Source organism: Streptopelia decaocto (assembly GCF_964273445.1).
Source record: "Streptopelia decaocto genome assembly, chromosome: 4".
NCBI lineage: Eukaryota > Metazoa > Chordata > Aves > Columbiformes > Columbidae > Streptopelia > Streptopelia decaocto.
In genome coordinates this window covers 66,652,119-66,666,915 of record NC_138658.1, presented here as the reverse complement: position 1 = coordinate 66,666,915, position 14,797 = coordinate 66,652,119, and the positions used below count along the sequence as shown (strand labels likewise).

Sequence of the window (14,797 nt, the reverse complement as noted above, 5' to 3'; positions counted from 1 at the left end):
TTACATGCAGTAGTGAAATGGTTCATTCTATATTTTCTGCGTCCTCTAGGATGGATATTCCCCTGAATTTATACAGTTCTTTAGTATTTGACTTATGAGAAACAAACATAGAGGATGTACAAGATCAGTACAGAGAATTCAAAAAGGCAGACTGGATTTTCAGCTGATGTTAAATGCCACAATGCTATTCCATTCCATCACAGTGCACTCCTTAGTATGATCTGGGTCAGACTGTTACAAGAATATGCATAATGAGAGTATAGAAAATTCCAACTCCGTGTAAAGAAAAACAAATTTACGATGAGAGTGGAACAGGTTGCCCAGAAATGCTGTGGGATCTCCACCTTTGGAGATATGCAGAACCCAACTGGGCACAGCCATGAGCTGTAGTGGGACCTGCTCTGAGGAGGACATTGGGCTGGAGCAGCTCCAGTGATCCCACATCACACTCCTTGGGATGCGGGTTTTGATGTTGATCTCATGTTGAAGTATGTGTAGCTTTCTGAAGTGCACCTAGCCTTTAAAATGTATGTGATCAGGCTTACTCATATTGAGAAGTTGTCAGTTCTAGCTTTGAAAGTATCTGTGAAATAGGGACTGCAGGGGAATCAGTCAGTATGCTGTTGTGTCTTACAAAACCTTATAGGAAGATTTAAAGTTCTTTTTTTTTTTAAACATTTTAACGTTCTTATTGGGAAACTGTATTAAGAAGAGCTCTAAATTTACTTTCCAGGTACATCCATTTGGCATCCTGTTTGTAGACAGGCTGCAAAGGCAGAAGAAAAAAACAAGGTAAAAAGACCATATTTTTACTCAGTGTGATTCCATTGTCATTCTCTTCTCTATGCTTTTTTTGCAGCTGGCACAGAGGGAAGTATTGGAATTTTTTCACTACTGTAATTTTAAATTACAGAAATCCAGTACGTTAATGTAATAATGGAACATAAATATTCTGCTTCTACTTAGTGATTAAAGCTACAGCTTCAGGAGAATGCTGACCTAAGAGTTATTTGTGTAAGCTGAATAACGAAAAATGTGAAAATATGAATAAGAAAAAAAAATTAATTTTTAACTTCTGTCTGATTATGATGTGATCAGTGCATGACCTCTTCTCTTTTTATGTGGTTCTGCACTTAAAAGATCAGAGGACTTTCACTTTATTTGTTTTTACAAAAAAAAATCTCTGCTTGGAATTTCTTTTTTATTATTTGTTTGTAAAATGTTGGCAAGCCAGCTCAAATTTAATTTAATCTCTGGCTTTAAGTACCTCCTTAAATTGGATGATTCGTGCATCTGTCTGTGTGCAAGGGAGAAAGGGGGAAGTTCTGGTAACTTTAATAATTACAATGCTGGCAGATGAATAAGCTGCCCTTAGGAAATGAAGAATTAATCTGTAGCTGGGGAAATTATCTCTGAAGTAGTGGGACTGAAATGCAACTATCTCATTTAATGCGGAGGGCAAGTATGGGGTTTTTCAGTTCTTATGTTCTCTGATGCTGCAAGTGGTATCCCTGGTGTCCTCGTTTGAAAAACCTTGCTTTGATTCCTCGAGACTTGGACATAAGGCACATGGGACAAGTCAGAACAGCAGGCAGCAGCTATAAAAAGAGTGTTTACAAATCTGGTGTGTTAGCAAGTGCAACTTTGACTAAACCACAGTTTAGAAAAAGGCTTGTTTTGAGCTTTGCCCTGAAAGATCTTGGCTTTATTTTTTGTACCCATGTGTTTGGGAAGCGATTGCTCTGATATTCTTTATGGCAATCACTGAATACCAAATAAGTAGCGTTTCAATATAAAATGTACTGTTTAATACATATATATTTTAAATTGTCTAAATAGTTTAATAAGTGCTACTGATTCAGCATAATACTATTAAGCAGTATTTCAGGCTTCCTAAGTATTTTATTCTGGCTGAGTAACTGAAATTGCAAGGCTAAAACCCCATGTAATATATTGAAAATGTAGTAGGTTTGTTTGTTGTTGCTTTTTTTTTTTCCTCCTTCAAAGACAGACAGTGGACAAGGTTGTACTGGGTTCCTACTGGCTGCCTTTTTCTCACAAAAGCAAATAAAGTGTGCTTGTAGGATATTGCGTAAAGGCCAACCCAACCAACCAACCGAAAAACCCCACCAAAATGGAGCTGAAAGAATTTTCCAAGACTATGCATTTTTTCTTCTCTTTGGGTTTTCCTCTGGTGTTCTGTTTTGTTTTTTTGGTTGGGGAGGTCTTTCATTATTGAAAAAATAAACCAAAAAGAAAGGATGCTGTTTCAGAGAGTAGTAATGGACTTTTCAACATAACTTGTGGAGTTGGGAATGGGGTATAATTTTCCAGAAATTTTCTGGTCAGCCTTTGCAGTTTGTTGTTTTTAAAAGTTATCTTACTAGATATTTATATGGATATATATGCAACATGTGATTAAAGTACGTGACAAAAGGCAGAAAGAGTAAGTGACAACACGCTCCAAAACTTTGGAGATGGAGTGGAAGGGAAAAAGAAGTTGTGAGAGTGACAGCAAAAAGAAAAATGATGGCTGAGTGAGATTGTAAGCAGAAGGGGTGAATCTGGAAAAGACAGAAGAAATCGAAGTAGCAAGAGAAAGAATGAGGATTATCAAAAGGCATAAAGGAAAAGAGGTAGGTGATGGGAGAATAAAAATGTACAGTATGGAGAAAAGAACTGAAGCAACGGAATCAATTGGGATGTGAGTTTTTATTGCAAAAGCAAGGAGATTACATGCAGCAGACATGGACTGGGGATGCTAAAAGGGGTAATGGATCATACAGAGTATGAAGACCATGTGTGAGATGTGGAATGAGTAGATTTTAATCACCAGGTGGAAAAATGGCAAAATTTGGGGGAATAACTGCATAGTGTAAGGAAGCAGGGAAGCAATCTGCAGAAGTACCTTAGACGGATAGGACTCTACACTTTGATGAATTGACACAGAAAGAAGTTCTGAAGCTTCACCTAGGGAATCCTGAGGTTAATCCAAAACTGTTTGATTTAACAGGGCTTAAAACATTGGAATGTCGCAGTTTGCTTCAGGGTTTTTTCTCTACCATACTGGGCCTCCTGTAGGGACATAATGAAAAGAACTGTGGTTTGCACATGGCATCACTTCATTGGTGACACTTTCATGTTATTTACACAAGTTCTAGAAAATTGCAATGTGCTTTAACTATGCAGAAGAGCAGTTCAATTACACTGTCCTTATTGAATAATCTCAATGGCAGTCACAAGTATTTCTCAGGGAATACTCTAATTTCATATCAGTGTTTGGCTTGTCGCCCAAGACCTTCGAAGTTCGTCCAGAGCCCCAGTGCTTGACCACTTAAAATGATAGAGAAAAAATTAAAACATCTCAGTCATACATGCCAAAACAATTGAACTGGATCTTTTTTATATGGATAAATATCTCCACATACAGTCTCAGAGACATGCATAGGACTATTTGGGCTACAGAGGGTTAGTTAAAGGATAGTTGTGAGCACAGAGTTTGTTTGTTTTCTTAACACAGTACAATGCAGATATATTCACAAATTGCTTCTAAAAGGTAGCAAATACTTCAAGCAAGTACTGGAACAATAGGAAAGATGCTACCTCAACTTGACAGCTTAATAATACTAAAATCCTTTTAAGTGTTTGAACAGGAAAAAACTCCAGGTGAGAAGTGTCAGCCTTTGGTGAGGCAGTAAATGGTGATCATGGAAAAATGTTTACTTTTTGGAATCAGGGACAGGGTTTTTCCATAGATGGGAAAGAATATTTTGTGGTGAATTAATGTTTCAGGATGAAAGAGGGTATAAAACCATTGATTTCATAGTAAGATTTGTTTAAACTTCAATTATGAATGTCAGGTCTGTTGACTCATGGTTAATATCATTGTGTCTCACAACGATTTGTTATTTAAGTGTAGTTTTATTTTTGATCACAAAGAAATCTACCAAAAAGAAAGCAATAAAGGTCTGTCACTCTGAATGCCAGAATGACTGAAAACAGAGCAAAATGGGTTGAGTATTACAATTAGTCTGTTAGTCTTACAGTCAGAGAGGGGACAGCAAACCTGTTGGGTGTCTGATTCAGGATGCTTTGCAGGTTATTGTGCGATTCGCTGTGAATGAATGGCATGGTAGTGTGACACATTCCAGAAGCAATGGTTTGATGGTAAAAATGCTGCCACAATATCATCTTGTAAATTGACTTGTCCCTGATAGTGCCCAAATGCTGTCCTGGCCATTCTGAAGTGAGGGGGAAAGTAAGTCATATGTAAAATCATTTCTACATTTTCAAAAGGTCAATTTTATTGACTAAAGGTGTTCTTTTATTTTTAACTCATTGGTATGCCTGTATGTTTTGAGCTTACTCTAATATACCATTCTTGAATGGTAAAGGTTAAATTAAATGAAATGTCTTGCATACTCTTTTTGAAGTTACAATTACATTTTCACTCCCTCTCCTCTATTTCTTGTTTCACTTCTCCTGCCATAGGAAACAAGGACTTCCTCTGAGAGTATTATTTCTGTACCTGCTTCAAGTACATCGGGTTCCCCAAGCCGTGTGATCTATGTGAGTATTTCACAGTGAAATTCATTCTGGAGGATAGGGAAAACCTTGTTTTTCCACCTACAGTTTAGCACATGGTATGGAAACCTAGTGTCTCCAAACCACTGCAGTTGGCAATTCCTCTAAAATTGAATTGAATTTCTCACGTTTAAAATGTTTGAGTACTGTATTTACCATAACAGAATTCTGTCAGTTTCCTTTTATTTTTGTAGTGTATTTATAGAACTTACATTGCCACTAGAGCTGGCTTATACTAGAGCGTGCAAAATACCACAGCACTTTCTAAAAAGAAAAGTTTAAGTAAACAGTACAGCCCACAGGTAGATTACAAGCCTTGAGTTGAACACAGATTGTCTAAATCGAGCTCTTGAGCCTGCATCTGCTTGCTTATGAAAACACTTGTGTGTGATTGCAGGACTCTGGCCTTGAGAAATGCCAGTCCTTAACCTCAGAGGACCTTTGATGTGTTTATGGTCTCAGAAGCAGTAGCTCTGGAGAGCTCATGGAGAGAATTTGAAATGACAAGTATGATACAAGCTTATGCTGAGTATTTTTTTTCAATACCGGGTATACTTTGCTTGTCATAATTGCTGTAGCTAATGTTCACGGTCAGATTCTCAAGGCTACTGCCAATAGGTAAAAAATATCCACAAGTGTGGCACGTTACATTCAGATATCTCTTGCAGAGCTTCAGTATTATCCTGTCCAAGTATTCCTCAGGTAGGCAGGTCATTCTCATGGGATAGGTCCATATGCAGAGGATATTTCTGGAGATGCGATTGACTGCTGGAGAGGTGGTTATATGAAGATGAAGGGCTTTTATCTGCTATACTAAGACAAGCAAAAGAGTGCCTTGGAGCCAAACTTGTCTTTTTCTTCAAGTAAAAATTATTTTGAACACAACGTATCCTTTATCTGAGTAAGACTGAACTAGAAGTGGAGGAACTGCCCCTTATCTAAATACTCATTGCTGTTTCTGAGTTCTCCTAGTAGAGTACTGTGCTGGTGAATACCATGGTATATTCCCAGCAAAAAAAAAGCCATTGCAACAAGTGCTATGAGGACAATTCATTGCGCTAGGAGCCGCTTATCATATAAGCATGTTCTTTGGCCAGATGGTCTCTATCTCTCCATCCATGCGCCACTACATTGTTTTTATAGGCATGAGCATTCTTCTAAGATTTATATGTTTTTAGTAACATTTATCTACCTGTTGGATGGTACTATTTTTCTTGATGTTTTTGATTAAAGCTTTAAGTATGCTCCACAGGCTGTTAAAAGTCAAGGGCAAACTTCCATTCTCTTCCCCACCTCACCCCCTACTGCCTCCCTCCCTCCCCCCCCCCTCCCCCCCCCCCCCCCAAAAAAAAAGAGGATATAATTACATCAGCATACAACTCTAGTGTCTGTTTCTATAATATACTTCAGCGACAGCTGGGTCTATGAAAGGATAAAGATCTCCAGCAAATATGAGTCAATTATGAAAAAAGATTCCCCAGAGGCATGGCAGTTCTTGCTATATCTGTTTCATCTCCGACTGCTTAATTGTCCAAGCTGTGAGATTGATTAAATCCTGTTTTGGCTTTCACCTACAGGAAACTAAAAAGAATTAAAAACATGTTATTGGACTTCTATATTATCAAAACAATTCTTTGGCTATCTATTGCATCTGTTTTCTATTTCAGGAATGTTATGACATACAGACATGCTCAAGATTTGTCTTGGGTGTTTTTGTGGTTGGTTTTACCAAACCTAGATTTCATGCTGCCACTGAAAGGAAGGTGCCACCCACCTATGTCCCAGTCCTTCTCCAGCCATGTCTTCCTGTCTCCTCTTTGGTGCTAGTACTAGTGGGTACAGAGGTATGATCAACGAGATTTCGGACCAGATTCAGCTAAAAAAATAAGCCAGGAAATACCTCCAGCCAACCAAAGAGGCAAAAAAAAAGACGCAGCCATCTACATGTCTTCTAGTGCTAACGTAGGAGGCAGAGCACAGTGGGAAGGTGCACACAGGGCAGCTGCTGAAAGCAGCAGCATGGATTCAGATCATTAAAACCAATTGTAAAACTGTAACCTTAACAACTCATGAGGTCTGTGAAGTATCATGTTGGACAAAAGAGAATTGAGGGACAATGTTTGAAATTTAGGAACCATGAATTCATGGTGCTCATGCTTTCGAAGTCAGAGCAACACAATAATTCTGAACAATGCGCCATCTCATGGGAGATGGGTTTCTGGGTCATGGTTGACTGGTCAGCTAGGGATAGATAAAGAAAGCATGTTTTGACTGAACCTCAATGTGGTTCATATGGACAGTTTACTAAAGCTGTACTTCTTTTTCTTCTCCTGTTGCTATCAGACTTTGCTGCTTTCTTGAACTAAAAGAGAGCACAGGCCAATGCCCTTTGAAGTTTTAAATACCACTTAAAAATCAGTTAATTTCTAAATGATGCTATTATGCTAGATTTTACGAAGAGAGAATTAGGTGCTCCCTGCAAAGTTTTAGGTTAGGTATGTTCTCATACTAGGAATAGAAATCACATTATATCTTTATACGGGATCATATTTGCAATTATACAACTGTAAAATTACATATTCCAAATGAAATAGATACTCTAAACTTAGAGCATGGTTTTGACAAAAATCCAAAATACCAAATTACTGAAGAAATGGTGTAAAGCCTCTTAGTTGTAATTTTAGCCTTTCCTAGTGTATTTAAATTCCTCTCGCCTATTAGAAAGTTGGTGAAACAAATAAAATACAGAACAATGTAGGCTTAATGTTTGTAGAGTGGAATGTTTAGAAAGCAACTGTATCTCTAAGGTGTTTTTTTGTCCAAATTTGCCTACATTTTTATATTTAAACTGAAAGGAATTACATAACTAGATAAATTTTACTCCTGACAGTTCTGAAGTCTGGTGGGAGGATCTCAAGCTGCACTTCTACGTTGGGAGATAGGAACTAAAATTACTGTAATTCATGTTTAAATATTCTCAATTCTGAACTTCTTTGGGTTCACTAGGATAAGCTTCACCACCTGGATACCTTAAAACATAAATTATCACAGCCTTCTTGGCCTTCCTGGTGGGTACAATGCTGCTCCAAGTCTTCTTGGAACAAACCTGATGGATGGACTCCTCCTTATCTTTTCATGATCTTTCTCTGCATCAGAACTTGCCACTGGCTTCTCAGTAGGGAGGGATTTATTTTTATTAAGGGGCTATTTAATTTTTATTAAGGGGCTCTTTAACTTCTTAAACTAGCTGCAGGGAAGGTGAGACCTGTAGATTGCTGAAGAATCATATACTCTTTTTCATTTGTTTTGAGGATGAGAATATGATATGGTTATGGTGGTTTTGTTCCACTTTCTTAGTTAAGAGGAATCTTCCTCCTTTCCATGTTGCTTACATTTGCACAAATTCATACATTTTTTTTAGAAAAAGGGAGAACTGAAAGTTGTTACACTAAATTTTTACTATATGATTAACGTAATAGAAAACTTCCCTGGAAAATCTGTTGAAATTTTCTTAGCTCATGCTAAGCTCTGCACATGTAAATCTTGGATACTTTCATATTTTTGCATGTGGAAAACATTATTAGAGTGTTACAGCTGATCATACTGAGATTTTCAGAGAACAGCAAGATTCACTCAACATTTTGTCGCCAACGAAGAGCTGATCATTCTGCAAAGCCTGAAACGGAAATGAGAGAATTACACTGCGCATTTCTCCACTCTCAATGTGGCCAACTTGTCTTCATATCTACAAGACAGTGCATGCTGTATACAGTTTTGGTGCAAGTTACCATTATCCTAAGGATAACCTGTGCAAATGTGTCATTTTGATAATTATACTTCTGGAATAAGTGTAGTAAGAGGAGAATGGGCAATGACACAGCCCTTACCCTCTGTTGGCTGCATGAGTCTCATGAAAGGACTTGAACTTTACTTAAGTGGCATCTGTGATCTTCCAACTAATCTACCATGCTGCAAATCCATCATCTGCTGGTTTGTGATCCATAATTAAAGGGCTGCTTAAATGTAGTCAGGGAAGGAGATGAAGCTGGGGGACACAGCTGGATGGGAAAAATTAAGGACGTGACTGATGTTTTTCAGCATCTGGAGAGTATGTGTTGGAAAGACATATTTGATTATTCACTACTGCTTATGGTAGGGGAACCCTGCACACCACAACCACTTTAAAATGAAGGGCTTTTTGCCTGAAAAAGACCACAATATCTGTCCTGCATGTCTCTGTGCAGCTAGCAGTAAGCACTGAAATGATGCCATGATACTCCTACTAGCCAAATGCGAGTGACCAAAAAAAAGTAGAAAGCACCAGTATATAAAAAGAAAAGAGCAGTAATATTTTGCATTGTGTAGTAAATGTAAGAGATTTAAAAGTGCACAAGCAGAAAAAATGGTTGATGATGATTTTCTACCTATACTTATCTGTCCTTTTCTGATCACATCTTGATTGTATTCTTTCTTATTCTCACTGCTTTCTTTCCTCCTTTTCTTAGGCAAAGCTTGGAGATGAAATTCTTGACTACAGGGATTTGGCTGCTCTTCCTAAAAATAAAGCCATCTATAACATTGACCGCCCAGATATGATCTCCTATTCTCCATATATCAGTTACTCTTCAGATGACAGGCATAGTTACGGGGAGGTACTGAAACATGGGTATTTTTTTACTATGAATTTGAGATTTTATGTGCATCATTAAACATGTTGCTGAGCACTCTTAACTATATACATAATTTAAAACTATAACTTTTATAACTTCAGTTGATTGAGTCATGTCATCCATTCATTCACAAGGCATTTTAGCCTTCCAAAAAACAAGTGAGATATTCATTTCACTTTTTAGTTTGTGGAAATTATAGAATTAATTTCCGTGATTTTTTTTTTTTTTTTAAACAGATGACATGTAATTAAAATATGAGTTTCTGTGAGAGGAGTTCTACATGCATGTGGTGGGAAACAGGAGCCATTGCTAATTATAATGCAAAAAACAGAAGCGAAGCCAAATGTCTTTCATTATTTTTTTTTTATTTTTTTCAAGTGTGCCATGTTATTTTGGTAACACAACAATGGTATAACTTTCCTATGTACAAATTTCTATCAACTATCCCTTACTAAAGTTCATCCTCATGTCGCTCATGCATTTCAAATTACTCATATGCAGAGCTAGTATTATGCAGTTTGTGCTAATGAAATCTAATTTACATGACCTTTTTAATACTAATTCTGTTTTTTGGGTTTTTTTTGTGAAACGTATTTGTATATAACTCCTGTCACGCAAGTTAGCTTTTCTTCCCTAAACATATCTACCTTTTGCTTGAATTTCTGATTCCTTTTATAATTTTAGATACTTTTTACATATTAATCCTCTTAAATATACTAGGTATATTATCAAGGTATTAATTTATGTATGTGGTCTAGAGTGGAAGTCTGCATTGTTCTGTATAGGTGCAAGGTAGAAAAAAATAATAGCCATACTGTTTATAATAGCCCCAGTCCAGCTGTCACACCTTTTACACTTAATCTACTACTGAAGTCTCAGTACTACTCTCAGGTGAAGTGTGGCACATATGTTAGATCTTGCAGACTCTCTTCCAAACCCTCTCTGTACAATGCTGAACAACAGTAGGTGTATTATAATGCATACTAAAAGAATTAAGATTCTATCTGGTAAGGGGTTTAAATGGTATTTAGGTTTCTGAATTCACAAAACTGAAAGCTGCTTGCTAGCCCTGAGCTTATGGAGTATAGACATTTCCTATCTACATCAAAATTTGTAGGTGCTGGTAATACTAGTGGCCCTCCTTGACTGCCTATCTACAACTAGGCTTGGCAGAGTTGCATAGACTAAACAACCTTCTGCACAGCTCCTGTGAGGACTCACTCATTGCACCCACCCTGATGGTTATAAAACCATCGCACACAGCATTAGTCTGTGCTGCTGTTGGAGGGAGTTTCCCCCCTGCCTGCCCTCGGCATCTCTTTCTCCTCTGGGAACCTCAGCATCACACATTTCAGGAGTGGGAGAGAAGGTAGTTGCAGTTGAGGTCTAAAAAAATCCACAACTAACCAAAGAGAAAAAGCAAACAAACAAATAAACAAACAAAAACCAGCAAAAAGGGTATAGCTGCTATCACCTGCTTTCAGTGAGTAGCTCAGTGGTTATCCTGTGACAGGATGGGTTTATTGGGACAACTGGAGTCAGTGCCTTTTTCAGAAAATACATGCCTTAACAGAAGACAAAAGGGACCATATCATGAAAGAGGGCCTTTTCCTTTAGGGCTGGAGGAGACACCTTGGTTCACTTGGGAGAAGCAGCCCAGAACCTGCCTGGAAAGCATCTGTTTGTTCACTTGCTTCCAAAAACCTACACAGGCCCAGCAATGGGTGTCTTCTGGTGCTGGCATGTGGATATATTTAAGCAAGCTTTAAGCTAAGTCTGTTACCTAACAATTCTGATTAAGATACCAGCCTTGACATGGACCGGCCAGTTTTCTGCTTTGGTGGATGGGTGTGTTTTAAAGCACACACCAATTTTCATGCCATATCTGCTTTTGCTTCAGTGTTTGTGCCACCAGATTAATTCTTTCTCAGGTAGGTCTGTGCTGATGTAGGCATTTGTATCAGCAAGACCTCAATAATATCTTTAAAAAAAGAAAAAGACAAGAGGAGTAATGGCATTGGCTCGCAATTCAACCTGCGCATTTTCATGGTGCTCCAAATATTTATATCCTTGATATTGCCAGGAAAAAAAAACATCCTGTCTTCCAAATTTCAGCATCCTGGCTACCATCTGCAGCTGCAATAGTTCCAGTAGATTTGCTCAATTAACCAAACTTAGTGTTTAATTTTGAAAGGAAAATGAGTGAACAGCAAGTTGTCAAATTACATGATGTTTAATTAAAAATTAAATAGTACAGATATTTTTCTTTCCCTGTAAACAGCCAACTCCAAGCAACGAAGTTCTAGTCCAGATTTCAGAGGTGTTTCAATGCAGCTTTAACAAGGGCTTGTGTCTCATTTCAGGCAGTTGCTTTAAATGGAGGTTTCTCTACTAGCAGCACTCTCTGCAATACAGGACTGACCTCACCAGGCTTCAGGTTTTTGTAGTAAAGAAATCAACAAGAGCTTTATATGATTTATATCTTATTCCTTATTATTCACAAATGAATAAAGAAAAATTGCCCTAACTTAATTGACAGGTGTTTTTCCTAACTGTATCATGTGTTACACATGCATATTGATATTTTAAGAGTAATTCTTCTCACAAGTAACATCATGCATGAATTTGTATCACTAATCTGTTGTGTGTTGCTGTTTCAGTCACCTCAGTTGCTCTCTCCAACACCTACTGAGGTAATCCCCAGTGCCTTTGTTCTCTTCTGACCCATTTTGTGGTGCATAAACCTGGTCATATTGATAACCAGCAGCGTCTGAAATGTGGGGTTTGCCTCCTGCCTCTACAGTGCATGGTGGTTTATAATTTATGTTTTTCACAGTGTTACTTGTGTTGAATACGTGCTCTGCTTCTGGATTGTCATCTGTATGCATCTATCTCCACTGTCATCCATGTTTCTGCTTTCCAAAATAAAGGTTGTATGGTGATCACTTCTTCAAGCTCTACAAAATAAATTACATTTGGAAATATTAACATGATTTATGTTTACATTTAAAGCTGCCAGCGTGACTTGACTTGAATTAATGCTTGGTGTAGCTTTCTCTTATTTTTTCTTTTTATTTTTTTATTCCATAAATAGTTAAACTTACACGGTTTGTGCACAGATTTTGTTAAAGCTGAACTTCTAGGCCTCTGTATTTTGATGCGCATTAATGATCAAAGCCAGTCATTATTTCAAGAAACATCACACTGGAGCAGTGATAACATTTTACATATTTTCCAAATAGTAACTCAATTACATATCACAGACCTGGCTAATTTCCCCATTATCTCCATGTATTGCAAAATTTTAGTACTAGTGACCAGTGAGGACAGCCAATAGAGATAGTATTTAATTTACAGTTTAAAAAGAAAAATATGCTTTATTTAGTATTGGATTTCATGAACTTAATTGACTATTCCTTACAGAGACACCAAGTACACAAAAGGTAAGGTCTGAAAGAATCAATGTAAAATCTTGGTGTTTTGGAAGATTATAATAATTGCCTTTAAATTAGCTACCAGTTATCAAACTGTCAATACTATTAAATTCTGAAAGGGATGCTGGTATGGAGGTTAGTGCTGCCATGATTTGTCTTATGTGAATATGCCCGTGTTATCCAGCTTTGCCATGCTTGCTGTCTTTCTCTAAAGAGTCTATGATTGGGTGCTCAGGCATCATCATCTGCAAACTTATCAGGGATTGTTGCAGGGATTTTTGTTGGAGTAAAATTCCAATGTATCATGCAGTTGAACACATCGTAGACCATTAGATGATGCTCATATGATATTTAAATATAATCGCAAGACTTTCTAGAGACGTTGCTGTGCTGCTTGTAACTCTCTTTGCAAGGGTTAGCGTGGGTATTAAATAATGTAGCTACTTTAAGAGGAAAACTTATCAAACTGGGCATAGGGGAGTTGTTGGAAGAATGCCTACAGAAAGCTGGATGCTTTGGAAGGTATCAGTTGTTCTCCATTTTTTGTATAATTTCTTCTGAAATTGATGTTAAAGCAATAATGCTACTCACCACTGTACAGACCTGATTTTCCATCTCTGAAAATGCATTCAGTGAGTCTGGGGTGAAGTTAACTCAAGACAATTCTCACTTGCCTTAAAAGAAACAAGAAATTTGGATTTGTTTTTATGGCTAGTTTACAAAAAGCCATTTCCACATCTAATTCATTTGTAAGGCTTTTACTGTTACGAAGACATTACGTGCAAATTGCAATTGTAATTTAGCTAGCTATAGAGAGTGAGAAGTTTGGAATGGGTGGGCTCAGTTTTAAGTGGTTGAAGCCAAGGATTTAGTGGGAAATGGGTTGTATGACTTGCTTTGCATAATGCTGCACTATTAATGCTAATGCTATATAGGAGTGTTTCGATCTGTTACCTAGCTAGTGAATCACTGTGTTGTAATATGGTACGCTAGGCAATTTATACAGCAGACACAGTCTTTTCTGTGATGTGATGAAGCCAACAAATGCTGATTTTTGTGTTACTTGTAGCCATTATGCATCCATTCATATAGGTACAGAGTGACCATAGTACTGTCATGCTAACCTGATCACATATTCCACCCATCTGTGTATGTTTAGTGAATTACTCTGTCCTGAAACAACAATTCTACAGTCTTATGTTCTTTTCAAATGATATTTTGTTTTAGATTCATGTATGTGCTGACTTTCCTGGGAACATGACCGTTCTCTGATACTTGGCAGAGCTCTATTGGTCACACTGCAGTGGAGGTGCTTACAGCTGAAAGCCACCTCATTTTATTGGGATTGCATGGAGCATCGCGACAATATCAGCTTCCATCTACATGGCACATCAAAAAAGGCATATTTTGCTTGTTTCAGAAGTTATTTCTCTTCCCTAATGGCATGTGTTTCCTCTCTTCCTCTCAGGGTGACCAGGATGACAGATCTTTCAAGCAGTACAGGACATCAAGTCCTAGCTCTGCTGGCTCACTGGGCTATGGTCGTTACACTCCAACCTCCCATTCTCCTCAGCATTACAGCAGACCAGGTAATAGAAAAGCAGCCTTATGTATTCTCTAGATTTTTCCACTACTTTGTCTTATGTTGTAAGTAGGGTAGACTCTGTTAGGTAGGAGTTTAAGGTGGAGTAGCAGTTCCTTGCTGTGATTTATTTACTATGAGTGGAGCATCCCATGGGGAGAAGGGAAACAAGTGCTTCAGAAATGAGCATCTAAGAAAACTAAAATAGGCATCTAGAAAGACTGATTTTATGTGTCTGTAAAAAGATGATGGAAGAGTTTAAAGGATTTAATCCTGGTTCCATCCTACCTGAACCTACAAGTTCAATCCACAGCTCTTTCACGGTGTGGCATGGTAGCCATGAATGCATGCAAAGCCAAGAGGGTAATTGAGTGGCTTCTTATCCCTTCTTCTACTGCAAGGTTATGGCCTGTGTCTCCTCTCCACAGTGTAAGAGCTGGAGGAGTGACTAGTGGTTCTAATGGCTAGATTTTGAAGGCCAACTTGCTTTGGTTGAGAAGCTTACAGCAATGTTTATTGCTGCTTTG

General features: G+C 37.8%; 1 protein-coding gene across 17 annotated transcripts in view; it reads left to right on the top strand.

Annotated features, from left to right (window-relative positions):
• Nucleotides 1–14,797, top strand: part of ABLIM2 (actin binding LIM protein family member 2) — a 146,882-nt gene that overhangs the window by 87,796 nt on the left and 44,289 nt on the right. For 14 of the 17 annotated variants that reach the window (XM_082051679.1, XM_082051686.1, XM_082051677.1 and 11 more), the window contains 4 exons: nucleotides 734–792; nucleotides 4,492–4,569; nucleotides 9,090–9,236; nucleotides 14,157–14,277. In XM_082051679.1, coding sequence (XP_081907805.1) covers nucleotides 734–792; nucleotides 4,492–4,569; nucleotides 9,090–9,236; nucleotides 14,157–14,277 — 405 coding nt within the window. The remainder of the gene's footprint in view (nucleotides 1–733; nucleotides 793–4,491; nucleotides 4,570–9,089; nucleotides 9,237–14,156; nucleotides 14,278–14,797) is intronic. The other 3 variants (XM_082051678.1, XM_082051683.1, XM_082051681.1) reach the window with 1 other exon arrangement.